This window comes from Solenopsis invicta, chromosome 16, assembly GCF_016802725.1.
Source record: "Solenopsis invicta isolate M01_SB chromosome 16, UNIL_Sinv_3.0, whole genome shotgun sequence".
NCBI classification, from domain to species: Eukaryota; Metazoa; Arthropoda; class Insecta; order Hymenoptera; family Formicidae; genus Solenopsis; species Solenopsis invicta.
The window spans coordinates 14,551,564-14,576,289 of record NC_052679.1 but is presented as its reverse complement, the minus strand read 5'-3'; the positions used below and the strand labels follow the sequence as shown (position 1 = coordinate 14,576,289).

General features: G+C 28.5%; 2 protein-coding genes and 1 long non-coding RNA gene across 3 annotated transcripts; 2 read left to right on the top strand and 1 right to left on the bottom strand.

Annotated features, from left to right (window-relative positions):
* The first annotated feature begins 7,358 nt into the window (after window positions 1-7,358).
* Window positions 7,359-8,233, top strand: LOC120359697. The gene is made up of 2 exons (XR_005576469.1): window positions 7,359-7,411; window positions 7,482-8,233. It is a non-coding gene; the product is annotated as an uncharacterized LOC120359697 (long non-coding RNA).
* Window positions 8,234-10,639: 2,406 nt separating this feature from the next.
* Window positions 10,640-14,298, bottom strand: LOC105197358. Its single transcript, XM_011163660.2, has 3 exons — window positions 14,078-14,298; window positions 11,582-13,767; window positions 10,640-11,238 (listed from the first exon to the last, which is right to left on the bottom strand). The coding sequence occupies exons 2-3, from the start codon at window positions 13,223-13,225 to the stop codon at window positions 10,996-10,998; spliced, it is 1,887 nt and encodes a 628-aa protein (XP_011161962.1). The 5' UTR covers window positions 13,226-13,767; window positions 14,078-14,298; the 3' UTR covers window positions 10,640-10,995.
* On the top strand, window positions 14,248-20,924 carry LOC105197357 (vacuolar protein sorting-associated protein 51 homolog). Its single transcript, XM_011163659.3, has 10 exons — window positions 14,248-14,442; window positions 16,157-16,291; window positions 16,352-16,573; window positions 16,691-17,283; window positions 17,561-17,774; window positions 18,695-18,919; window positions 19,105-19,442; window positions 19,636-19,813; window positions 20,400-20,512; window positions 20,629-20,924. The coding sequence occupies exons 1-10, from the start codon at window positions 14,362-14,364 to the stop codon at window positions 20,735-20,737; spliced, it is 2,208 nt and encodes a 735-aa protein (XP_011161961.1). The 5' UTR covers window positions 14,248-14,361; the 3' UTR covers window positions 20,738-20,924.
* The last annotated feature ends 3,802 nt before the right edge of the window (window positions 20,925-24,726 follow it).

Sequence of the window (24,726 nt, the reverse complement as noted above, 5' to 3'; positions counted from 1 at the left end):
GACAATGTATGTGCCTAATACTGATTAGCTCCGCCATTAAGGGGGAAATTTCCGGTTAGCTATCAATTAGGTTAGATAGATTAAATAGAGCTGGGGGTCAATCATGTAATTTCACGTGGAACTTTTCACGTTTCACTTTTCACTTTTCACGTTTCACTTTTCACTTTTCATTTTTCATTTTTCACTCATAGAGAATTCACGTGAATCTTTTCACGCACAGCGATTATGTATGAATAATTCGCGGAAGTTTAGTTTGCGTTCCGAAATTCACCATTAGAGGCTCTGTTATTGCAACTATCAAGCGATCGTGAAAAAGGTTTCTACCTGCTTTTACAGTATAACTTTTATTGTAAAAATTTTATTATATAAAAAAAATGGTAAAAAAATATTCATAAATAAATAGCAATATTCCTTAGTTATATTGCATAAACTTAATTTACAAATATAATATATATTACATTTATTTTTAATGATCCATATATTGTAACAACTATTTTCTTATGTAGTAATCTAATACTCAAAATTACATTGTAATTTAATTCAAACATTGTTTTTTAAAATTAATTTTAATTAGTTTTTTATGTGTGCAAATTTTAAAGTAAATTAATTTTATTAGTTATTAAATTTAACTTTGTTTAATTAAAAAATATTGAATAATTTAAAATATGGACCTTGATCAAAACTGAATTCTCCGCTCACACATATATTTTCCAAATTTATAAGTTATAAACACTTACATGATTGATTAATATTCTATTTCACAAGACGCACCTTTCTTATATCATTGTGTATCAAAACGCGTTTAAAGTATATTTTTATCTAAATTTGCATTTGATGAAACCTCATTCTATATAATTAGCAAAATATCAATTTGTCAAATATAAATATCAAACCTAATTACATCACAAAAGCATTATTTTTATTTATGTATATATTACTTTATCCTATCAACGCAATGAAATACCAAAAAGGTTAACCTTTTCAATAATACCTCTTCAAACTGTTACCACACTGTTACCACACTTTCATTTTTATTTCAAAATACATACAATTTATTAATTCCCTAAATTTTCACCTTTTCGCCATCACGGCTGATGGCGAAAAAGTTCACGTGAAAAAGTTCATATTTCCGCTCATGAGTGAGTTACATGATTCCGTGGAATCGTACATGATCGTGCAGTTCACGTGAAACTTTTCACTTTTCACGTTTCCGCCCTAGGGAAAATGTTACATGATAGACCCCCTGTACACCCAAGGACTTTGATTCTGTCCATGGGGAAATTTTCCAAACTGCGAAGTCGCTATCTTTCTACATTCTTAGGGCCAGTTTCACAACTTAGTTTAACCGGAGTTTAAACCTTTAAACTTGGTTTACGGTAAATATTGTGTCCCACAACTGTCTTATACCTCGGTTAACGTTGTTAAACTGCGGTTAAAGTTGAACAGCGAAATTCGGGCGTTTAAGGTAGATAACCGAGGTTTAATACTGCAGCGCCACTGCTTTCAGTAATCTTTCGAGTATTGTACTTCATGGCTGATATCTCCACGAAATTGTAAAAAGGTTATGTTGCAAGATATGGCTCTGGAATATATGTTATCGTCATCTGACGATGAAGATTTTGTGCAAATAATAAATCGACGCCCGAGAATAATTAGAAGACGACCGTCATATTGAAGAATTTGATGACATTGATTTTTATGCTCGATTTCGCTTAACCAAGGAATCTGTTACTGCAGTCTTAAGAGAAATCAAAGAAGAAATTTCTCATAAAACAGAACAGTAAAAATAGTTTTGTAATATTATTAAATTAGTACTTATAGATTACATACTATAATTACGATGACCATATATGTGTTTTTCCAAAGAACAGTTTTTTTTTATTTCGAGTGGCTGTCTTTTAGATTTATTTATTTTTTTCAAAACTCAATTTTGTCTTTCATTCTAATCTGTTGTTCTTTATTTTATGAGAAATTTTTTTCTAATTAGTGTTCCAATGTTTAATGTACTTAATAAAGTGTAAATTTTTACAGTAACAATTGAATTTAATTGTTTAGTTCAAACTGATTTGGAAACATGTAAGAAGAAAACTTTAAAACTTTTAAATTTGTTCATTATTTTTTGCCTTGGTGTATAGAACCTGTAATATCTCATTCCCTACTCTTCGGTAACAACCAATCACACTACTTGTTCTAGAAGAAAGATAAGTCTGTTGAAGTTTCTTCGTATAGATTATAGGTTTATGTAACCTAGAGTTAAAATCTGGTTGTGAAACGCGATAGAAGTTTAACCGTGGCGTTAAACTTGACGGTAGTTCAACTAAGCTCGGGTTAAACCCAAAGTTGTGAAACTGGGCCTTACAGTTCATGATTAACGTAACAACCAATAAGCTCTAGTTGTTTCATTAATCATGAACTGCAAATATGTAGAAAGTGGTGACTTCTCAGTTTAAAAAATTTCCCCATGGACAGAATCAAAGTCCTTGGGTGTACACACCGAGTGCCTTGGACTGTCGTTTTATCTTTGTTGTTCACTGAATGCTAAACAAGGATAAAATGATACTCGGAAGAACTTGGTGTGTATTCCCGAACGCAGCCTAATCATCTTTGGTTGAAGAGTGTGTTTACGTGTGTCAGTTGATACAAACTTTTTTGCAACCTTTTTGCAAACTCTAGAAAAAATATTAATTCTGAAAAGAATATTAATTACACAAGTGTAATTTTTGTCAATATTTTTTTAAAGCCAAGAAGTTAACTATTTCTTAATAAATAATAAAAATAATGAAATACAAATATAATCTCAAATTGTTTTAAAAATTTATCTATTTTTTTATTTCTTATTGTTAACATTCTATTTGTTATTACAAATATTATTGTCATTTTATATGTAGACTAATGAATAATATTAAAGAAAATATGTTAAATAGTCTTTCTGTACACATTGTTTAGTGAGATGATACATTGTGCAGCAGAAGGATGTCAAAACACTTTAATGTAATAATTATTTTTTTATTAACATATAATTTTTCTTTTAAACATTTTTTTTTTATATAACAACTTATGAGGAATTTAAAATGATTGAGTTAAGTATTTGATCCTGGTATATTTATAAAACTAATTTTTTCTTAGCATAATCTTTCTGCTACATAAAATAAAAATCTCCTTAAAATAATCTTTTTAAATTATATAATTCTAATTGTAAGTCGTAGAACTCAAAATGTAAAAAACTTATATATACTTAAAAAAAGTAATGATTATTTAAAGTTAAAATTTTATTTCATTGTTATTGAGAGCTTTCCAGCAACGAAACATAGTCATACACTGTGTGACACAGTATTACACAGTATCAACTCGTAAAACACTGCTTCTATCAAAGCTAGATGTATTCGACCACTCATGAATAAATAATATCGATCATTTGACATGGTTTTCAAAATTGTGCAGAAATTAAGGTTAAGAATGTTTGCTGTATATGAAAAAATGGCTCTGTATGATTGTGTCAAAATTAAAAAGCATTTGTATATACACTGTGTTATACAGTATTGCTTGCTCATATTTTGAAATTGCCGCTATGTAGCTATATATTTTCCCCCTTAATGGCGATTTCCGGATAATTGTCGCAACTCTCTTTCTACCAACTATACCACACATACACACAACGCGTACGTAGATAATACGGACTGCGCGAGGATCGGAAAGGGAGAAGAGATATGTAGAAGGGGCTACTCTGATGTTGCATTTTCATGGAATAGCAGGAATAAATTTTCGGTTTTAAAACACAGTTCTAAATTGAATAAGAAATAGTAACATTATGTTATTAAAAGACAATTTAATAATCAATGATGCTAACAAGCAAGTAACGTGGTAATTAATAATGACAATAAGAACTCTTTCCCTTTAAAAAATATTTTTATACGTATTTTACATACAGACTTAATTTAAAGAAAATCAATAAAGTTATTTGATAATTTATATTATAATTATTTTAGTACTTAGAGTAATCTAATTTCAAAGAATTATGAAATTCTAATTTAATATCAATGATTTTTAAAATTTACTTTTTATTTCATTTAATCATAACGTAATTTTTTACTTTTTGTTTATTCAACTTTTAACGTAAATAAATTAATTTTAAAGTCATTACATATAACTTAATTTTTAAAATATTAATTTATTTAATCTTGTTAGTTGTAAATAAAATTGTTTTTAGTTATAATAAATATAAAAATATTTATATAAACAAATTTATTTACAAATTATAACAATGACTTAAACATATTGTTTAATTTTAATTATATATTGTATTTTATTTTAAAAAAATTATTATGAAAAAGTAACATTTTTCAATTTTTTTGAAAACAATTATAAATTATGAAAATTATTTTTTATTCATGACTGTAAAATTATTGTTGGAAAGAACAATCTATATTTGAATATCTTTATTTAATTTTAACATGCAAATATAAATACTGGAAACATTATGAATTCAAAATATGTAAAATAGTGTATCTTTCAATTTCATAATCAAAATTTTATCAATTTTATATCACTATTTAAAAAATGATTTTTAATAATCATTTTGAAATTATACTGATGTCATTTTGATATAATGATGACTTTTCCCAGTCAGCAAAGTGTTAGCACTGTGTCGGCAGGCTGGCGGCAGATTTGATCACGACGTGTTGACAGACTGAACTCAACTGATCTCAAATTCTGCTTACGTTCTGTTAACAGAACCTGTTGATATTTTATGTCAGCAGACTGACAGCACCAGGCGAGCACGCCGTGCTCCTAGCACGTGACGCCAGATAAGCGGTAGAATTCAAACATGACACGCGCAACACAATCTGACGGCAGACTGCTAGCACAAATCGAGCATGCCGTGATGACAAGTTCTGACGTCACGTTGGTAGCAAAAATCAAGCATTTTTATTCAAAAATTTCAAAAATTTTTATTATAAAAAATTTTTTTTTAGTTTTTTTGCAGATTTTATTCTTATTTTTATTATATAGGTTAATCTAATTTGCATATATTTTATTTTACTAATTACGATTACGTATTATTTTACAATTTTTAAAAACGCATTGGCGCCGGCGGGATTCGAACCTAAGATTTCGGGACAATAACCTAATACGCTAACACTAAGCTAATCGTACACTTGTGATATCATTAATAAAAAGTTATATTTGAAGTAAAGCTGATTTAACAGAAAAAAATTTATCGTGTTGAGTATCGCGCGAACATTCTCAGTAGCCCTTTAATTATTTAGCTTTAAGTATTTTAAAAATAAACTATATAAACTGTATAAATTATGTAAATAATTAAAACCTGTTTCTGCCCAAAGTAATATAGTCAAAAAAACAACAATTAGAAATAGTACTAGAGCATAAAAAATACATTGGCGTAAAAAGTACGCTTGCAAAAATCAATTGTGCAACTAATTGTTATAAATAAATTACTAAAAATGGATTGTAGAGGAAAACTGATTACTCCAACTAATTTTACTCAAAAAATGAATCAAGAAACATGCATAACGCTTTCTTAATTATTATAAACAAATTAGTTGTAAAATTTATTTTTGCAACGTTTCTTTAGTAATTTTTCCTGTAGAATCGATTGGCGCAATCAGTTCTCTTTTAAAGTAAATTTTTAATAATTTATTTATACCAATTAATTGCAAAATTGAGTTTTGAAAAGTTCTTTTTACGTCAATAAAATTTTTTTATGCTTTGGTCCTATTTCCAATTCCAATTTTTTTGACTATTTTTGTTAGTCGGATCATGGCCAGGAATGGGTTTTAATTATTTATATATGCGGGCAGATGCAGATAGAAATCTGGACACAATACATGCAAATAGATACGGATTCCTGTATGTAATCGCGGTGCAGATAGAAATTGCAGCGTATAGAATGCAAACAGAAACAGACAGAACATATACATAAAGAAATTGATTGGTCCAATAATTAAAAGCAAATGTATAAAAAAATGGATCAATTGCTTTCTTTATGAATATGTTATTTATGCATGCAATTATGCAAGTTTGTTTGAATAAGCCTTTAATAAATTCATGAAGAGTGACGTCAATTTAAAAATATACAAAATAGCTCGGTTTGCTTGATTTCTGCTGCCAGCGTGACGTCAAATCCTGTTAGCACGGGATGCTCGATTTGTGCTAACAATCTGCCGTCAGATTGTATTGTACAGGTCTTGCTCTAATTCTGTCGCCTATCTGACATTAGGTGCTGGCAACACGGCGTGTTTGCGTGGTGCTGCCAGTCTGTCGCGTCGATCCTGCTCGTTTGTTACCGCCAATCTGACGCCAGGTCTTGTCAGCACGTGGTGCTCGATTTCTGCTGCCAGTCTGCCGTCAGATTGTGTTGCGCAGGTTGTACTTGATTTCTACCGCCAATCTGATAACAGTACTGTCAACACTATTTGCTCGATTTCCGCTGTAATTAAATGCCAACAGTTTCTGTTCTATTTCTGACAGCAGTTTGCTGACACCGCAGATATTGCAGAGTCTGTGTGAAATCTGTTGCCTTTCTAGCAACAGAAATTGATAGCAGACTCTCCGAATGATCTGTTCGTTCACGTTTGGCTGACGAGGTTTGTACTACTTGGGTGAAGTCATCCCATGGCGACGCAAACCACGCGGCACGCGCAAGGCGCGCGAGGACCATCGTGACCAAACGGGAATTATATCCGGCGTACCATCACGTATAAATACGGGATCGAAGGAAATCAGATCATTTACATTAACACAACCGATCGGTGAGTGCGCAAACCAGGGCGGCCTCCCAAACTTCAGATCGATGACTGGATAACGGGTGGATCAATAATTAATAACTATAAACTTTCCTTGGAAACTTCTGAGATGTCTCTCCTTTTGTCTCTACTCTCCCGCAAAATACCTAAAGATCCTCTTCGAACCAATGTCATGTACAGTGGCCAGGTTGTGCACTGAACAAACTACCATTCAAACAGCGCTTCTTTAAGCCCTGTCCAGGACAGAAATATTTCTATCCTAAGGACCTAACGAGACATGAGTGTGCGCTCCTGAGCCACCGCTCAAATAGCGCCTTCGCTGCCTCGACCTATGAACTCATACTCCTCTCCAAATACTAATTTCCTCAGGGGCAGAGCACCTCCTGTTTCCAATGGAAACTTCTACCTAGACTTGCATAAAGAAACTTTTTTTCTTATAATCTTTTCTTTTTCTTATTTTTTTAGAAAAAACAAATTAAATCATTTCCACTTCTGGTCTCTCAAGTCTTTTACGTACGCACATACGTTCATACACACACACACACACACACCCACACACACACACACACACTCTCTCTCTCTCTCTCTCTCTCTCTCTCTCTCTCTCTCTCTCTCTTTCTAAACACAAAGGGGAAAAAAGGGAGACGGTAAGAAATGTACAATTCTGAATTACTATTGGCAAGCCTTCAAAATACTAAAAATATGGTACTTATCAAGGAATGATGAGTCGAAAAACCCACAGAGGGAAACGAGCCGATCAACGTTCCTTTCTAAAAGGTCTAAAAAGTGAACTAACCTCTTTGGAATCTTCGACCCCTCTATATTTTCATCAGCAGAACAAGAGCAAGGATCGAAACGACCAGTAGAAATTCCTGCTACTTTTCAAAATTTAACTCTCCAAAAACGTCAAGAGCCAGAACCTTGCTCCCGTTCTTTCCTTGAACGCGTCGCACAAACTATGAAATACATACTAGATTTCCGGAAACGAGCAGCTAAACCCCTCTCAAATTTCGTGCCAATGAGGAAACCAACAAGACCTTTGCCTTTACAATTCATGATAAAAAAACAAAACTCGCTCATAGAAAATCCTGTGTCGATAACCAAAAAAGAAAAATACTGGTGAGGAAAATAGAGAAGGTAGTCTGCTCATTAAAAATCCTGCCGTCCGACATGGCTACCTTGACATCAGCCCGAAACTGCCCGAGACTTAGACAAGATAATTAAAAAACCTGAAAATCAGTAGCGATCCACCAACTCGAGTCTTCTCCTTTTGATTTTCTCTAAATTCTTTTTTATCTAAGTAATTAACTAAATATTTTATAATTATTTTGTTTATTTCTTTTCCTTTTTTTGTTTCTTTTCCTTCTTCTACAATGCGTACATCGGTGCCAAGCAATTTATGTACTAGAGAACTACAGTTGTAAGAACAACGCAGATCTATAAATAATAAAAATTGTAAACTAATATAATTTCTAGCATTTTCTTTCACCTCCTGTACCACGCACCCTTTTCAACGTAACATAAAAGTGCTACTTTTAAAATAAACACTCTAAAAAAATTTTTTTATATAACCTACCTAAAAAGGGGAAATATTTTAAATAATAAAATAATTGTTATGAGAACGGGCATATCATGTATAATCAGCCATAATCATGCTGGTGACAGCGGCCGATATTAATTCTATTACGACGCCAGTTTACAAAACCGGCGGACGTAACAAACGTTTCTTTATTAAGCAAAATAAAAAAATGATTCAGGCCTTCTTGATTTATTTTCCATCAAGAAATTATGTATAATTAGTATAATTATGTATAATAAGAGAAACACTCTATTTAATAAATATAATAAGAATTAAATGTAGCCATTAATTAAAGCTTTTTCGCTTAACATAAAATTTATTTATAATAATATTGTTACAGTTATTATATTACTAACGCCTTATATAAATACATAGTAAAAATAATATTCTTCAACTATGAACATATATAGATCTTTCAGGAAATAGTAATCATATTTATCTTTCTTCTTTGACTATTTAAACGACGAATTATGATGATGTGTTGTATGTTATAGAGGAAAGATATTTCTTAAAAATAATATATTTAATGATTAATATGCAATAATGTATCTATCTAGACGAAGCATTCATATAATTTTTTCTGTAAGATCTATTTGTTTCATTTGGCAGAGAAAATGTATTCATACTCGAGAGCTATCTTTGGGTTATAACCATTTTTCTTTTTAATCTTATTTTACTCATCATAATTAATTTCAAAGAATTGCTTTAGATTTTGTTAATGTATATTTATTTATCAAGAATACAACTTTATAAATTGTTGAAAAGTGAGTATTTTTATGAAATACAAAATATAAAAATTTTCTTTATCTTAAACAAAAAATAAAAAAATACATTTCCCCTTTATAGCACAATTTCTCTGTCAATATTTTCGCACTATAAAATAACCGCTAAGTATATATAGATGTATACAATACCGCTCAAAAATTTCAATAAATAGCGAAATTTGTAAACAGATAAAACAGAAAAATTGTTTTTATATTTAACATTAGAGATGAAATTCAACTTAATATTTTTTATTTGCAAAATGTAATTAAAATTTTCTTACAATGTTTTTGATTGTATCACAATGAATTAACGCTTAACGTTAACACATTAATCAAAGTGTTCATTTAACCAACTCACTATCACTTATTTTCGTAGACTATGATTATTTCTTTCTTATATATACACACATACCACGGTTCATACCATAGGATCAAAACTAGAGAAAAAGTTACTTTTCTGTGCAAAAAAATAGCATTTATTGAAACTTATAAACGGTACTGTATGTATGTATGCATGTATGTATACATACAATTTCATACACACACACACACACACACACACAAACACACACACGCATACACGCGTGCGCGTTACATATAAATCATTAGCAAACAACAATCGTTGTTAATATTGCCAAAATTAAATTTTTGCTGTAAATATTAAAAAATTATAAGCTTTTAATTTTTAGGTTTTTTACTTCCTTTATTTTCAAAAGCTATTTTGCAATATCTTTTATTAATCGCTCGTATTCAAATAAATATAAATAAATACATTCTTGAACGTTATCCAATATGACAACGTAATTGAAAAACTTATCTGGTTAAGAAAACTAGATGTTTATTTCTGAAAATATACAAATTCCAGCAAAGAGTTATGCATAAAGGAGGATGTTAAGTCTTGATGATTTTTCGTCCAACACAAAGTTCCAAAATATACAAATATATATATATATATAATACATAATACTAAAAGATTACTTAAGCGGTTTCACTCATCATAAAAAAACATTTGAAACGTGAAAAATCGTCTTCAAAATTCTCACGTTTACACCTAAAAAAAATTATTAGAATCTTCGTAAATCGTGTAATAAATATAACACTACCTCCCAGATAGCCAAATAATTGCAAGTTGTCGACAACTTGTCATAAATATTCATATTAGTTGTCAGCAAAGCAACAGAAGGAGGTATCCTCTTACCATTACGTTCTTGCCAGCAATAGTTTTTAAAATATAATACCAGCAAGTTTCCAACAACTTATCAGTATTATACTTATTACAAGTTATAAATGGGAATTGTTGCTCACATGTTGCTGTCATGTTGCTCGCAGATTGCTATAAACAATTTTTAAAATATATTAAATATAATTAAAATAATGGCAAGTTCTAAACACAACTTACCGCAATATAATAACACAGATTGACTTCAATAATTTTTCTACATTTGCTCGACAATAAAACTCAGCATATTGATACTAAATTGACTAAAACATTTTTGTCGCATTAAATAAAAGGCAACGTAATAGCAATTAACAAGCAATTTAATCTGCGCGATGATTTGCTTTAGATTGAGTTATCACGTTTTGCTATCTGGGCTATAACTTATGGCATAAGTAAAAAGATAAAACTAAAAACAATTTATATTTTATACAAATTTTTATTGTATGTGTACTTGTATGTAATATTTACGATATAATCTTTATAATCTATTCAATCTAAGATTAGATTCAATCTAAGTTATTTATATAATATAATTTGTACATCTTGGAACTTCTTTACGTTTAAGCCAAAAATCAGCCAAAACTTAATCTTCTTGTATCATATAATTTCTAATCAATCATGAAAAACATCTTAATTTTAAAATACATAATGTAAAATATATTCGAAATTTCAGAGTTGATCAATTACCATGTTAACGATTGACAATTTCAGCGTTGCCCTAGTCTGTGTCGGTAGCCGATGCATCAGCGGCGTCATTTTTCTAAAGAAACATTTTATCTCGCTCTTGATAGGAAACATAGTTCTTTTCATAGTTCCTGTACATTTCTTCTGTCGCTTTACCTTGTTCTTCTTTACTGAAATTTTCTTTATTTTCTCTTTCTTTACTTCTTCGAAATACTTCTCTCTCTTTATCTGTATCAGTGTTAAAAGTTATTAAAGTGATTTATCAATCATAATTATAATTAAAAACTATTTTTCATTTATTTATTCATTAATGAATTATTTTCAATAATTTCAATTAAAATTGTTATTTTATTACAATTATGTATAACTCGTTTGTATTTAATTTATAAGGAAAGGAAGTTGTTTATGCATATAAATTTAATTGTTCTAAATTATCGATAACTGTAATTACTAAAAATATAACTATGAAGTTGCAAATAATTACAAATAATTGCTATTCTCAAATACGTTAGTAATTGTATATTCGTAATCGTTATTAATAACAAATAAAAATATTTTGTTCAATACTGACCTGCATTTCATCTTCAATATTCAAAACTTCCAAAGAATGAGGAATCGTTTCTTCCTGCATTTTATTTTCATTAGAATTTAAAGTCTCTTCTGGTTCTGAAGATATTGATAGAAACTCCACTATAGTTTTATCTACATTTTGTTTCGTATCTTGTAATGTGACAGAAGTTTGACCGTTATTTTTCTTCCGAATTTGTTTATTCGATTTATTTATCTTGTTCTTTGTCACATTCTTTGTCTTGCTTTGCTTCCTCACCTTTGACAATTTTTTCTGTTGTTGTTGTTGTTGTTCTTGTTCTGGCAAGTTTATCTTGATTAGTAAACCTGGAGGAATACTTGATAAACTATGAACTGGTATTGGAGCACCAAGAGTTGATATATCTCCAGTAAACGGAAATATTATTTTCTTAACATTTGCCTGATTATTTGTAACGTTTGCAGGGATTGTAATTGGCTGCAATTGATCTGTCAATTGGATCTTCCAATTAGAAGATGGAAGAGGTAGTTTTCTGATTATTTGGTTCTCCAAATTGTTAGCAACAGGTCTAGGAATATTAATGGAAGTTGGTCGTCGAGATTTTCCTCGTTTCTTTGCCAATGGCGCAGGTTTGTTGTCGATCTTGGGTTTTTTACTAGACACTAGTGGCCTGGAACGCTTTAAGCCCTTGGAAGAATCTTCTCCGAAATCCTGATCATCCTCATTTTGTTCTATAATATCTTCAGATTCGGAAATGTTCTTAATTGTAGGCACTGCATCACAAGGGCCAACTTTATGGAAGTTTTGACCAATTTGAAAATGTTTTGAACAAAGTACAAGTTTGCGTATTTGGTTAGGTGACATTTTGAGTAAATCTTCTCGACCCAAGAATTGACACCAGCGCAAACAGCGACCTATTTCGTATGCTGGGAATGGATGAAATTTGTAACGTTCAATCTTGTTCTTTGGATCAGACCTTAATCGACCACAAGCTGCACAAGCCTGACTTTCTAATACTTTAACAGGCAATGGTTCCAACTTTTTGTCCTTATCTGGAGAATTAAAAAGTCTTGGTTCATCCTGCAACTCGGTAATAGCAGGTTCTATTTCGTCTAATTGGTCTGGATCACGAATATTGGGAATGGCATTATCTATTAATCTTCCTTTAAATCCTGGGACAAATTGGGAACGATCAAAATGTTTGGAGCAGATGTAGCAGAAAAGAATCTCCTTCCTTGTTAGCCTATAATAAGAGTCCACACCGACAAAGTCCAACCATTTGAGGCAACGGAATTCTTCTCCAGGAAAATGGTGAAAGGTTGTTCCATCATAATCTGCTTCGGGTGGATCTCTTCGTGTTCTTCCACAAAGAACACATGCTATATTGTACAAGCTCTGCTTAGGATCATAAACCGAGGGAACTGCAGTGGAATTTAAACGATCCAAATATTCATTTAGAAAATCGTGGGGTTGGAAATGCTTTGAGCAGATCATACGCTGTAGAAGCTGTTTCTTTGTGAGTTTGTAGAGGTCTTCACGACCACAGAATTCTAGCCAACGACAACAACGAGCTTCATCATTCACTGGAAAGCCAAAAAACATGTATTCTTCTTCACGATTGTTGGGATTCATACGTGAACGGCCACAAACAACACAAGGATGTGGCATGATTAGGATATTGTAGCACTTTACTAAAGTGGTAAATAAATCTGACTTGTATTTCAAGATTGTAGTTATAAATCTAAACAATCAAGCAGATTTTGAATCTTTCATTCTCACAGTTTTAATATGAGAAGATGGGATCCTTTTTCATCATGGTTGAAATAGCCCATAGATATAAAGGAATTCTTACATCTTTCTCATCCATAATTTGCAATTAAAATTACACCTTTCAAAGTAAGCCTTACAAATCTCTCTGTGCTTAAAGTTGAGTTGATTCAAAGATTAAGTCTTCAATTCTTCTTTCTCAAAGTTTAAATTGATGTATCAAAATTTGATATCATAGTTCTCTTCTTCACAATACAATTGCTATTATCGAAGATTGTGAGATTTTCAAATTAAAAGTCTTTCTCATAATTTGTAATTGAAATTATAACTTCTAAAAATCTTTTTCCAAAAAAAGTTCTTCCTCTTCACAGTTACAATTTAATGCGAAAATTAACTTGAAACATTTATGTGAATCAATTTTTCAAAATATATTTTTATTGCACCTGAAAATAATACAAATTGTGTCACAGATGTTCACAATTAATAAATAAATAAAAAAAAATAATTTGTATCTATGTTATACTAGAAGATTAATTATTATATTCTTTGCTTTTGCTCATTGAATTTAAGAGAGGTTAAGTACAGGAAACTAAAAAATTTCAATTAATAAAAGCAAAAGTAATGAGACTAGACTCAATTTTAAATTAATCGTGTTTTTCTTTTGCAATTTCATTAAATTTACGATTTCCTTCTATATTTTATTCCAATTTCAAAATTCATTTTATTGAAAGATATACGATCACTTAATCTTACCTCTTTAATCAAGCTTTTTTTCGATGTGACGAATAAAATTGAGAGGACTTCAAAGTCCTTATTTCAATGAAATTCAGACAATATCTGTATTCTTTTAAAAAGATATTGTAAATTTATTTGAGAAGTTTCGTGCACTTGTTGCGCTTATATACGACGGGATAAGGTTATGCCTTGCGTAGAGCGTACTTAACCTACAAACATCATAGACGGGTTGATTGCTTCGATCGTACAGAGAGATTTCTATTTGACTACGATTTAATTTATTGGAGAGAAAGATTAACAACATGGCAGAGAGTATTAATAATCCCTACGATATCAATGGGCAACATTTCAATTCTGACATGTATTTCCAAAAATTGTTAAAGGTAAGTTTGGGTTCTATAAACCCACGATTGTGCCACGCATTTTAAAATTACGTCTACGTGGATTGTTATGTTTACACGAATCTTTTTCATGTTAAAAAACAATGCAATTTATTATGAATTAGATAACATGATTATGGGCGTACTTAAGATCTTTTTTTCGTGGAGAATTTTTTATCAATTCTGATAACACATAAACAATTTTTTACATTTTTATGAATATCTTTTTTGGATATTTTAAAACTTCGAGTATCTTCTCGTTTCTGGAAAAAATATCAGGTTTTGTCAATTATATACAGTAAATACACAGCAAATATACAGTAAATACAAAAATGTGTTTATTTTTTTCGCTGAAGAAAGTATAGGTAAAATTTAGCGATTAAAGATAATGTAGTTCTTTAATATTGTTATTGTTATTATTACAAAATATTCATGATTATTTTTCTAGCAAAGAAATTTTTAAAAAATTTAGATAAGGACATGGAAAAGTTTTCTGTACGACAAACATTGCTAAATATTATTAAAAATGTAGCATTAAATTAAAATTAAATACAAAATAAAGGAAAAAGGATGAATAAAGCAAAGAAAATTATTCAATAAAATTTATAGATACAATAAATAAGATAGAAAAGTAATTAAAAGGTTATTCTAGTCTAGAGTACAAAAAAAGTGTTTATTTTATGGAATTTTTTAAAGAAAACATTTTTCTACAATTTTATATATCTCCTTGTATGTATTTAGTAAATGTTTATAATTTTTGGTATGGTTAAATGTTGATTAGTTTGTATATTATACCATTTAAAAAAATAAACATATTTTTTAAATTGACTGATACAATTTCTTAGAAACTACTGAAGTTGTCGATTTCAATTTTTGCGTATATGTAAAATACATCTGTCTATTTATCATTCAAATCAGGATTGCAATATTTATAAATTAACTATTTTTTTCATGCATATTAAATTTAATTAATTTTGCTAAAAAAATTGATTGAATTGTTTTTTTTTTAAACCACCCACTTGTAATAATTTGCAATAGTTTTCATTAATCCTGGTATAAACAAAAGTGTATTTTACATAGGTGCAAAAGTTGCTGCAATAGTTTTTAAGAAATTGTTGACTAAAAATGTATTTTTAAATTTATATAACATAAAAACTGACAAACATTTTATATCAAAATTTATAGATATTTATTAAATACATACTCTAGTATACATTAAAATGTATGGAATAAATGCAGCATTTTTTTAATTCTCAAAAATAGGCTATTTTTGCGCTCTAGATTAGAATATCTCTTTAAATTGCAAGATTGGTTAATCTGATCTAATTGCTTTATCTGATCTTAGTATATTGATAAAATAAAAATATATAATATTAAAAATAAAAAATAAATGGAATATAATTTTTACTATTTTTTATGAAATCTGAATCTTCAATAATCCAGATTATTATTTACTTAAATGACACATAAAATATAGTTTACATAATTTGTATACATAACACATAATGCATACACATATAATGTAAATTATTTATATTTTACACATAAAATGCCAAATTCTACTATAAATCATTCTTTATTCTACTTCTCTTTATTTTTTACTTTGTTAAATTCTTCTAACATAAAATTGTTATTAGACATATTTAAAAAATTTATCTTGGATTTTATAATAAAGCAAGATGTTATTTTTTGTATTATTGATTAATGTTGTATATAGGAGTGCACACTTAAGCAAATTATGGATCATGAAGCAGAAATAAAAAAAAACACTCAAGCTTTACATTCGGACATGCAGACTTTGGTATATGAAAATTACAATAAATTTATATCTGCTACTGACACCATACGCAAGGTAAGCCATCTTTCAAAAAATTATATTAGATTTATTTCTACTTTTTTGAATACATTTTAGATGAAGACAGATTTCAAGGAGATGGAAGATAGTATGGATCTCTTGGCAACAAATATGGAAAGCATCACTTCTTTTTCAGAGCAGATTTCTTCAACTTTACATGGAACAAGACAACAAATTGCCAAACTGTCCTCTGTACATAGCTTGTTGAAAAAATTGCAATTTCTTTTTAATCTCCCTGGTAATCTTAAGGACAAAATAAACGAAGAAAAATATGCAGAAGTACGTATTAAATCTTTTTTTTATATGTGAATATGTATGTATAATATATGATACATATAATAATATAAAATCTTTTATGTACTTATTTTTAAAATTATAAGTGATTATGCTTTTCAGGCGGTTCAAGATTATGTTCACGCGCAAAGAGTTTTAAATCAGTATAGTAACATGCCATCCTTTCAAGGCATCCAAAAAGATTGTGAAGATATTTTAGAAGAACTCAAATCTAAACTCAGATTACAATTTCATAAGAGAGACGCTTCTACTAAGGCTTTAGCTGAAAATATCGATCTTTTGTTACAATTGAAGGAACCAGCTGATTCATTATGCACTGAATTCTTGGTACATGCTGAAGGGAGATTAACAGAACAATTAGATATATTGAAAGATATGTGTGAAAACGACATTATAGAATTTGTAGACATGGCTTCTTCAGGATTTCTTAGCGATTTAGGTTTGATTGTGACGTCTTACAATGATATGTTTATAAATCGAATGTTGGAAGACAATGATTTAGTTGATGACTTTGAAATAAAAGCTATGGATCATTTGAATAAGTTCATTGTAAGCAATATGAAAAAATATTTTGATTTGATGGGCAAACGAGTGGAGGATGTAGCTGACACGGCAATTTTGGTGAGAGCTCTTGACAGATTTCATCGCAGGTTGCAAGCAATGAAAATGTTGTTCAAGGAAACAGATTTTGCCAGGTAAATTGAAGAAAAACAAACATTGAATAAATTACAAAAATAATTTGAAATATGTGTGCGTGCGTGCGTGCGTATACTTGTATATGTATACAGCTTTGATTATAAGTCAAAAGTATATAAGATACGCTAAGTCTAGAGTCTAGATGTAATCAAATATCTCGTATACAAAATTTTGAAAAATAAATTTTGTACAAATCTTTTGACGTGCATGCGTCCTGTATATATAATACTAAATATAATAAACTAAATACAATAAATTAATATAATCATTTTGCAGAATTGGCACTGATCTTGTTATAAATGCTGGTCGGAAACAATGTCGTAATCATTTACATAATCTGAAACAACACTTAAGCGAGATTTTAGCGAAAGTAAGGCAGACTTTAGCTGCTAAAGTTACACAGGATGGCGATGGAGGTTTAGCGGAACTTCAAGCTATGCTTATTATGCCCACTATAGAAAAAGTTAAAGGAGTTTTACAGGATTTATTGGTTTGTATATTTAACTCTTTATTTGATTTTTATATTTATTTTTTACATCAAATCAAAATATTTTTAAATTTCTAATCACTATATGTTATTTAATTTTAGATTTTAATATAGTTTTTTTTTAAGAAGAATTCTTAATTACGTCTAATAATACTTTGTAATTAAATTTCTAATGTAATTTAAAAGATTATAGAATCTTAGGATCAAAAAATAAAATATATATACTAACATCTACAACTTTTATTTAAATAGATAAATATTATATTTCTTTTTTGAAAATATATACATATTTTTTTCATTAAGAAAGTAAGATGCACAAGTAGAATAAATATGAAAATAAATAAATAATAATAGTATGATGTATTATAAATAAATACACGAACATCCATAGTAGAGTGATTCAAAATAATTCGATTTTTATTAAAAAATGAATGCTATTAAAAATATTACTTTAAAATTCGGCTCTCTCGTAGTACAATATTGTTTATATTACATTAGACGAAAAATAATATACAATAAATTATTTGCTACAGCTTTATTTTTTATTTTTTCTTAATTTTAAGTGTCAAGCCTTAAAATTTTAAATTGATATAATAAAACCATGTTTCAGGTATCGTAATTATTGCTTTGAAAAATTATGTTTTAAGAAAAATGCATTTAAAGTTTAACAATATTTTTTCAATATAATTTCACATTTTACTTTTTTAACAAATATGCATATTTTCAACTCAGAAACATATTCTATTATATCTCTTTAAACAAAAGTCTTATATATTGAAAAATATTCTGTTTTTTATTTTTATATAATTTATTCTGTAATTATACATAAAACATTTTTTTATATATTTTATAATTTTTTCTTTCTTATATAATAGTAAATTTGAACAATGAAAATTTAATTTGGTTACAATGGTTCTTTACAGGTATTTTTACAACCGGATTTGTCATTCAGTTTAAAAACACAATTTTTGCAAAGCTTCTGTGTGGATGAAGTGAGAGAAGGATTAATAATCGGTTTTCTACATCATCTTACGGCCACAGTAGCTGGATTTTGCAACGGATCTGATGTGTCCAAATTTCCGCCCACTCTATTACTTCTGCTCAGTAAAATGTGCATTGAGTATAAGGAGAGCAACGTTCGTTATCTGGTATTTAGAAACAAAAAAAAATTTACAAAATGTTTCAGTTAATTACAACGCATAATAATAATTAATAATAATAATAAATGAACTGCAATAATAAATATCATATTAATAAATAAATTAATACAAATTAATATATAAACTAAACATATATGATGAATAATATAGTAATATATTTGTATATTTTGCAGCTCACGACCACGGATGATCTTTTCAGTATTGATCAATACACGTCTTTAGAAAATATTATAACTCCTGGGTCAGAAATGTGCGACCGTTTTCAAGAAGCTGCACAAAATTTATTAAATCACTATGTGCGAATTCAAGGATTGACAGTGTCTCAAATGTTGAGGAAATCTGTAGAGACCAGGGATTGGTTGCATACGATTGAACCTCGAACCGTAAGAGCCGTTATGAAGAGAGTTGTAGAAGATATAACTGCCATTGATGCACAAGTTGCTGCTTTATATGATGGTGACAATGATGGTCAGATCGATAGAAGTAGTGACAGTAGTAGGAAAACTCATAGGTAAAAGATTTTCACTGATACAATTTTTTTTATTTAGTATATCTAGTTTCATGTAAAGTTATCTAGAATAAAATATGATAATACAAATTTTTGATATCTATATACGTAATATGTAATTTTTTATATTCTGAAATTTATTATTCTTTAATTGTTAAATGTTGGATTTGAACTACACAATTAAGATTTGTTCTAGTGTTAGCATGTCTAGACAACACTACAGGTCAAATTGGTCGTCCTATACGCCCAGTCACATCGATTCCTCTCTAGTGACGAATATTCATAAACTGTTCTCCGAACGAATTGAAATATTCTCATCGGTACAATTCAACAAGGCGTCTATTCTAACAGGAATTATCAAAATAAGTTTAAAGGTGATGTTAATAATAATAAATAATTTTAATAATAATGATAAAATATTTTATTTAATATTGTTCAATAACATATTATTGTATTTGATTCATTTAGTTCAATATTTATTTATTATTTTATATCATTTATTTATCAATTGGATCAGTATTAATTTGTTATTTCAGTATTATTTATTTGTGTAGATTATTTGTTCAAATTGTTTTCAGTATAAAGCGATAAAAATTCGTACAAAATAATACTTTTAGCAGGCAATGTACTAATGTGATGATCGCTCAGGTGCAGAGTAGTCGCAATGACAAAATAGCACGGTCATTATCCACTTTATGAAGTTGATTCATCCTTCCAACTCTGTCATCGTTCACTACGCAATATGTTTCGTGCTTTTGCCATGCTTACATTCAGTTGAATAAAAATTAAATCAATAATAGTTTTTTTTATACAACAGTTAAATAAAATTATAGTATATTATCATACAGAAAAAATATGTATTATTGTTGTATAAAAAAGTTATTATATGAGGTCATAAGATTATATGTAATTATTAATTCTCTCTAAATATTTATAATATTTGGTAATATTTATATACAGACTTTCCTCGAATGCGTAAGATTGCGAACATTCAGCAAGTATGGTTTACAACAAATCCAAGTGGACACCCATTATTTGCAACTTCTTTTGTGGCGATTTGTGTCAGATGAAAAGTAAGGTTCCAATTTGTAATATAAAATAAATATTTATGTATTTATATAAAATTATATATACAGTATTAAATATAAATTAAAATAAATTTTATTTATTTATTTAATATTGTTTCTAGTGTAGTTCACTTTTTGCTGGACGAGATTTTAGGTAGTGCAGTACATAGATGTCTGGATCCTATTTTGATGGAGCCGAGCGTAGTAGATATTATTTGCGAAAGAGGTTGAATTGTGAACAATTACAAATTATCTTGTACAACCACATATAAAAGTATGTCATAGATAGTAAAATATTTAATATGATTTATAAAAACGTGAAATAAAAATTATAATACGTGATCAATGAAATATAATTATGTAATATATGGAAACATAAGCAATATAGTTAAAAATTAGGATTAAGGTATCCTAAGCACATAGTTATATTATTTATTATAATAAATAATTTTTTATAAAAAATCTTTAGACTCTCTTCTTTTCATCCTTTTCTATTATGAAACTGATTTGCTATTTCTTTCTTTTCTGTGATTGTTCCCACCTATATCTTGTTCAAAGCATAAAGCTATTAAGAGTGGTATACGATGTAAGAAGCAGCGCAGGGTCAAACGATTTTAATAAGTCTTAATTCTTCTTTATCACATTCTGTACTTTCAAATTTTCCACCGAGTGTGTTTCTTCACATTTTTAAGCTCTTTTTAGCAAAGTTTTTTCTAGATATTACCTTTTACATTACACGCGCGCGCGCACACACACACATACACACACATACACATATAATAATTAAAAATTTAAATTATTACATGTATTCTATATTTTATAAAGATTTTTATTGTTTTTTTATTATGCTCATTCTATATTCTTGTTTCTCATTTTATCTATATTATCACTTTTATCATTTTATTACTGATTTTAATTTTCTATTTTTATCGTTTACTTTATAATGCAATTTAATACAATATTACAATGTCTTTACAATACCATAATCCATTAGAATATTATCGATCAATCAAATGGGGTCGCGATAAGTTTATCGTTTGTATGGGATACCAGAGAGAGAACTTGGTTGTAACCCCTTGACAGTAGCTACTCTCGACTTAATTCGGACTTCCTCTCTCTTGGGATGAGATTCATTCGGCGAGTATCCGGCTTGGGCCCACGCACCGCATTCTATCCAATTTAATAACATTCGCTCCCCTGAATTGCTTTCAGTTCTGTAGCTCCATAAAACTTTTTGGTTCTAAATCATTTTGCAAAGAACTAAATAAATTATTTGCATTTAACTGTTTTAATTTTTCTAGTATTAAACTATACTATCTTTAAAGAAAAGGATTTAACGCAGTAAACAGTTTATCGCAGTCTTATCGCAGTCTTTAAAAATATTTTTTTATCTTTAATTTTAGTCATATATTTAAAATTTTTACTAATTCAAATTAATTCCAAATGAGATTAGGAAAATGCCCCTTCATTCTAAGAAACGTGAAAAACATTAAATTTTTCCTTTATTATGTACATCTTATCTTTTTGAAAACTTTCTAAAAATTAATAAGTTGATATTTTACTCGTTACGCTCTAATAATAATTTGGTATACAAAAATAATATAAAGAATTCCCCATGATGAATGGAATATGAAGTTAAATTTACTTAAGATGCGTTCAGGAGAGCTCTCGAATATAATGTAATATCAAAGATAGAGAGGCAGACAAACATATGGCAGCAGACACGTGATATCTTAAGAAACACCTGTGCATGTGTAACTTGTTGGCAATTTCTCGTGGCATTTCGTCTGAAGCTGCTGCCACATATAGATACCAATCGCACTCGTACAACGTGTCAAAGTGAATTGATAGTTATATGAAGCACTCTTATCAAAGACTGGTATAATCTTACAACTTGTAAATCATTCTGCGTAAAGTATTCAACATAATATATATATACTAAATATGTATTAAAATATAATTCTCTCTGTTGAGAACAAGTTACATTGAAAATTTTAAATATACACGTTCATACTTTGAGAATAGGAAATATCATACTTTTTTTATTTTCGGTCTTAAAATTTGACCTCTGAACATTTTTCGAGACTGGTTCCTCTTTTATACGCGATTAATTCATTCATATGTCCGATCAAAAGAAATGAAAGGAGGAAGAAAGCAAGTAATCGGCATTGTATAGTAATATCGGACCACTTTGGTAATAAAATAGACCCGCATGGGAAAGTCACGGTCATCATAAAATTGCTGTAGCGTTTCAAAATACATGGTGAATAATGTGTATTACAGTTTTTATTACATAATTTTTTAAAATTTGGATATGATTATTTGTCAATTTTCAAATTTCATAACATTTTAAAACTTTACTTTTACATATGTTTTTTTTATCACGTTTTATATATCACAACTGTGTGTGTGCGCGCGCGCGCGCGCGCGCGCGTGTATGTGTGTGCGTGTGTGCGCGCGCGCGCGTGCACGTGAATGCTTACCTATATAAGTGCATGAGTAAACGCACATATGTATATGTACATAGAAAAAATGGCTGATATAATTATATATAAAATACGCTGAAATATGTTTTTTTCTCTTGTATAATTTATTTTAGTCTATATGTATAGAAAAAATAATAAGAGTAATTGAAACATATAATTAAAAAAAAAAATAACTTTTGCATTTCCATAAGAGCTACAGTATTCCTAGAAAATTGACGAATATTAATAAAAATTAAAATAATGAAATAATATTCCGAGAATATAATATTTTTTAATATTATAGGAATATTGTATTAATATTATATATATCTACTTTATACATATAGAGGAAAGGAGGGGATTATGAAATACCATTTTGTTTTTTAACAATTATTAAAACGACACATTTTCAACTAATGTCAATTTATTAGTCATAGGGTTCTACCAACCATCCTATAGGTAGAAGTTTATTGGGTGTATAGAGCAGACGTATAACAATTTACAATTTATTGGAGAAAAAAGTATGGGTATGTAGAATAGCAAGAGGATTGTAGAACAATTAATGTCATAAAAGGCATTTATTTATAAAGAAAAAAAAATAAATTAATGATCTTTTATAGATTTTGCACATAATTAAGTTAAGTGCCATAAAATAAGGGTTTATAAACATATCATAAAATATATTTTACTTAAAAACAATTTTTTAAATAACCTTTTGGTTTAAAAATTTTTTAAATAAAACTTAAAACTTTGTAAACAGATTTTTTTGCTTTTAATAAACATTATACAACGTCTATAATGAAATTGTAATGTGCACAATGAGATATCTCGTAAGAGAGATACATATAACGGACGATCATATACTACACCCATAACCCACGTGTAATATGACTTTATTTGCCAAATTTATACACACATTACGATACACATTGAATTCAATAATATTATTTAAAATTTACATTCAAGGTCTTCATGTTAGACTAAAGTTAAAAAATTAATATTTAACACACTTTTCAAAAATACGCAAAAAGTACATCTAGCTGCAAAAATGTCTGTTATCTGCAAAACTAAAATTCAGCTTTTATAAAAACACAGCGAACACTAATGACCAATAATCATCTTACAATGTCTAAATAGACTGTAATAAAATAATTTTAATGATTACTTTTAAAATTTAACGCGAATTATACAAAATATCATGATATTTCATCACTTAGATATATTTTACGATAGCTATCTTTTCTTTAATATTCGTGTATTACTTCAACATCCGTGAAATATTGTAAAAATGTGCTACAAATATTTGTTCAAAAATTAATGTAAATTATTATACATAAAATATTACGCATAAACTTTTATAATTATTACATTTAAAAATTAAAATATTTCCGATCATTTAAAATATTAAAGTAAATAATATTACTTATTTCTTATATAATATTCATATAATATTATCAGGAGTGACATATAATCACTCTTTATTAATATTAAATAATATTTTAGCGCTTATAGGAATTATTTTTCTTTATAAAAAATAAAATTACAATCACATTATAAAATATTTTTATATAATTACATATATATATATATTGTATATTATTACAATATGATTATATATCGGAAATTTTTTCCTGTTTTTTCGAATTTTAATTTTTATAAACAAACTAAACAAATCCAAGTCTTTTAATTACTTTTTAATTTATAATCTTATTATTTTTCCTGTATATACAAACAGAAATTATATAGAAAAAAAAC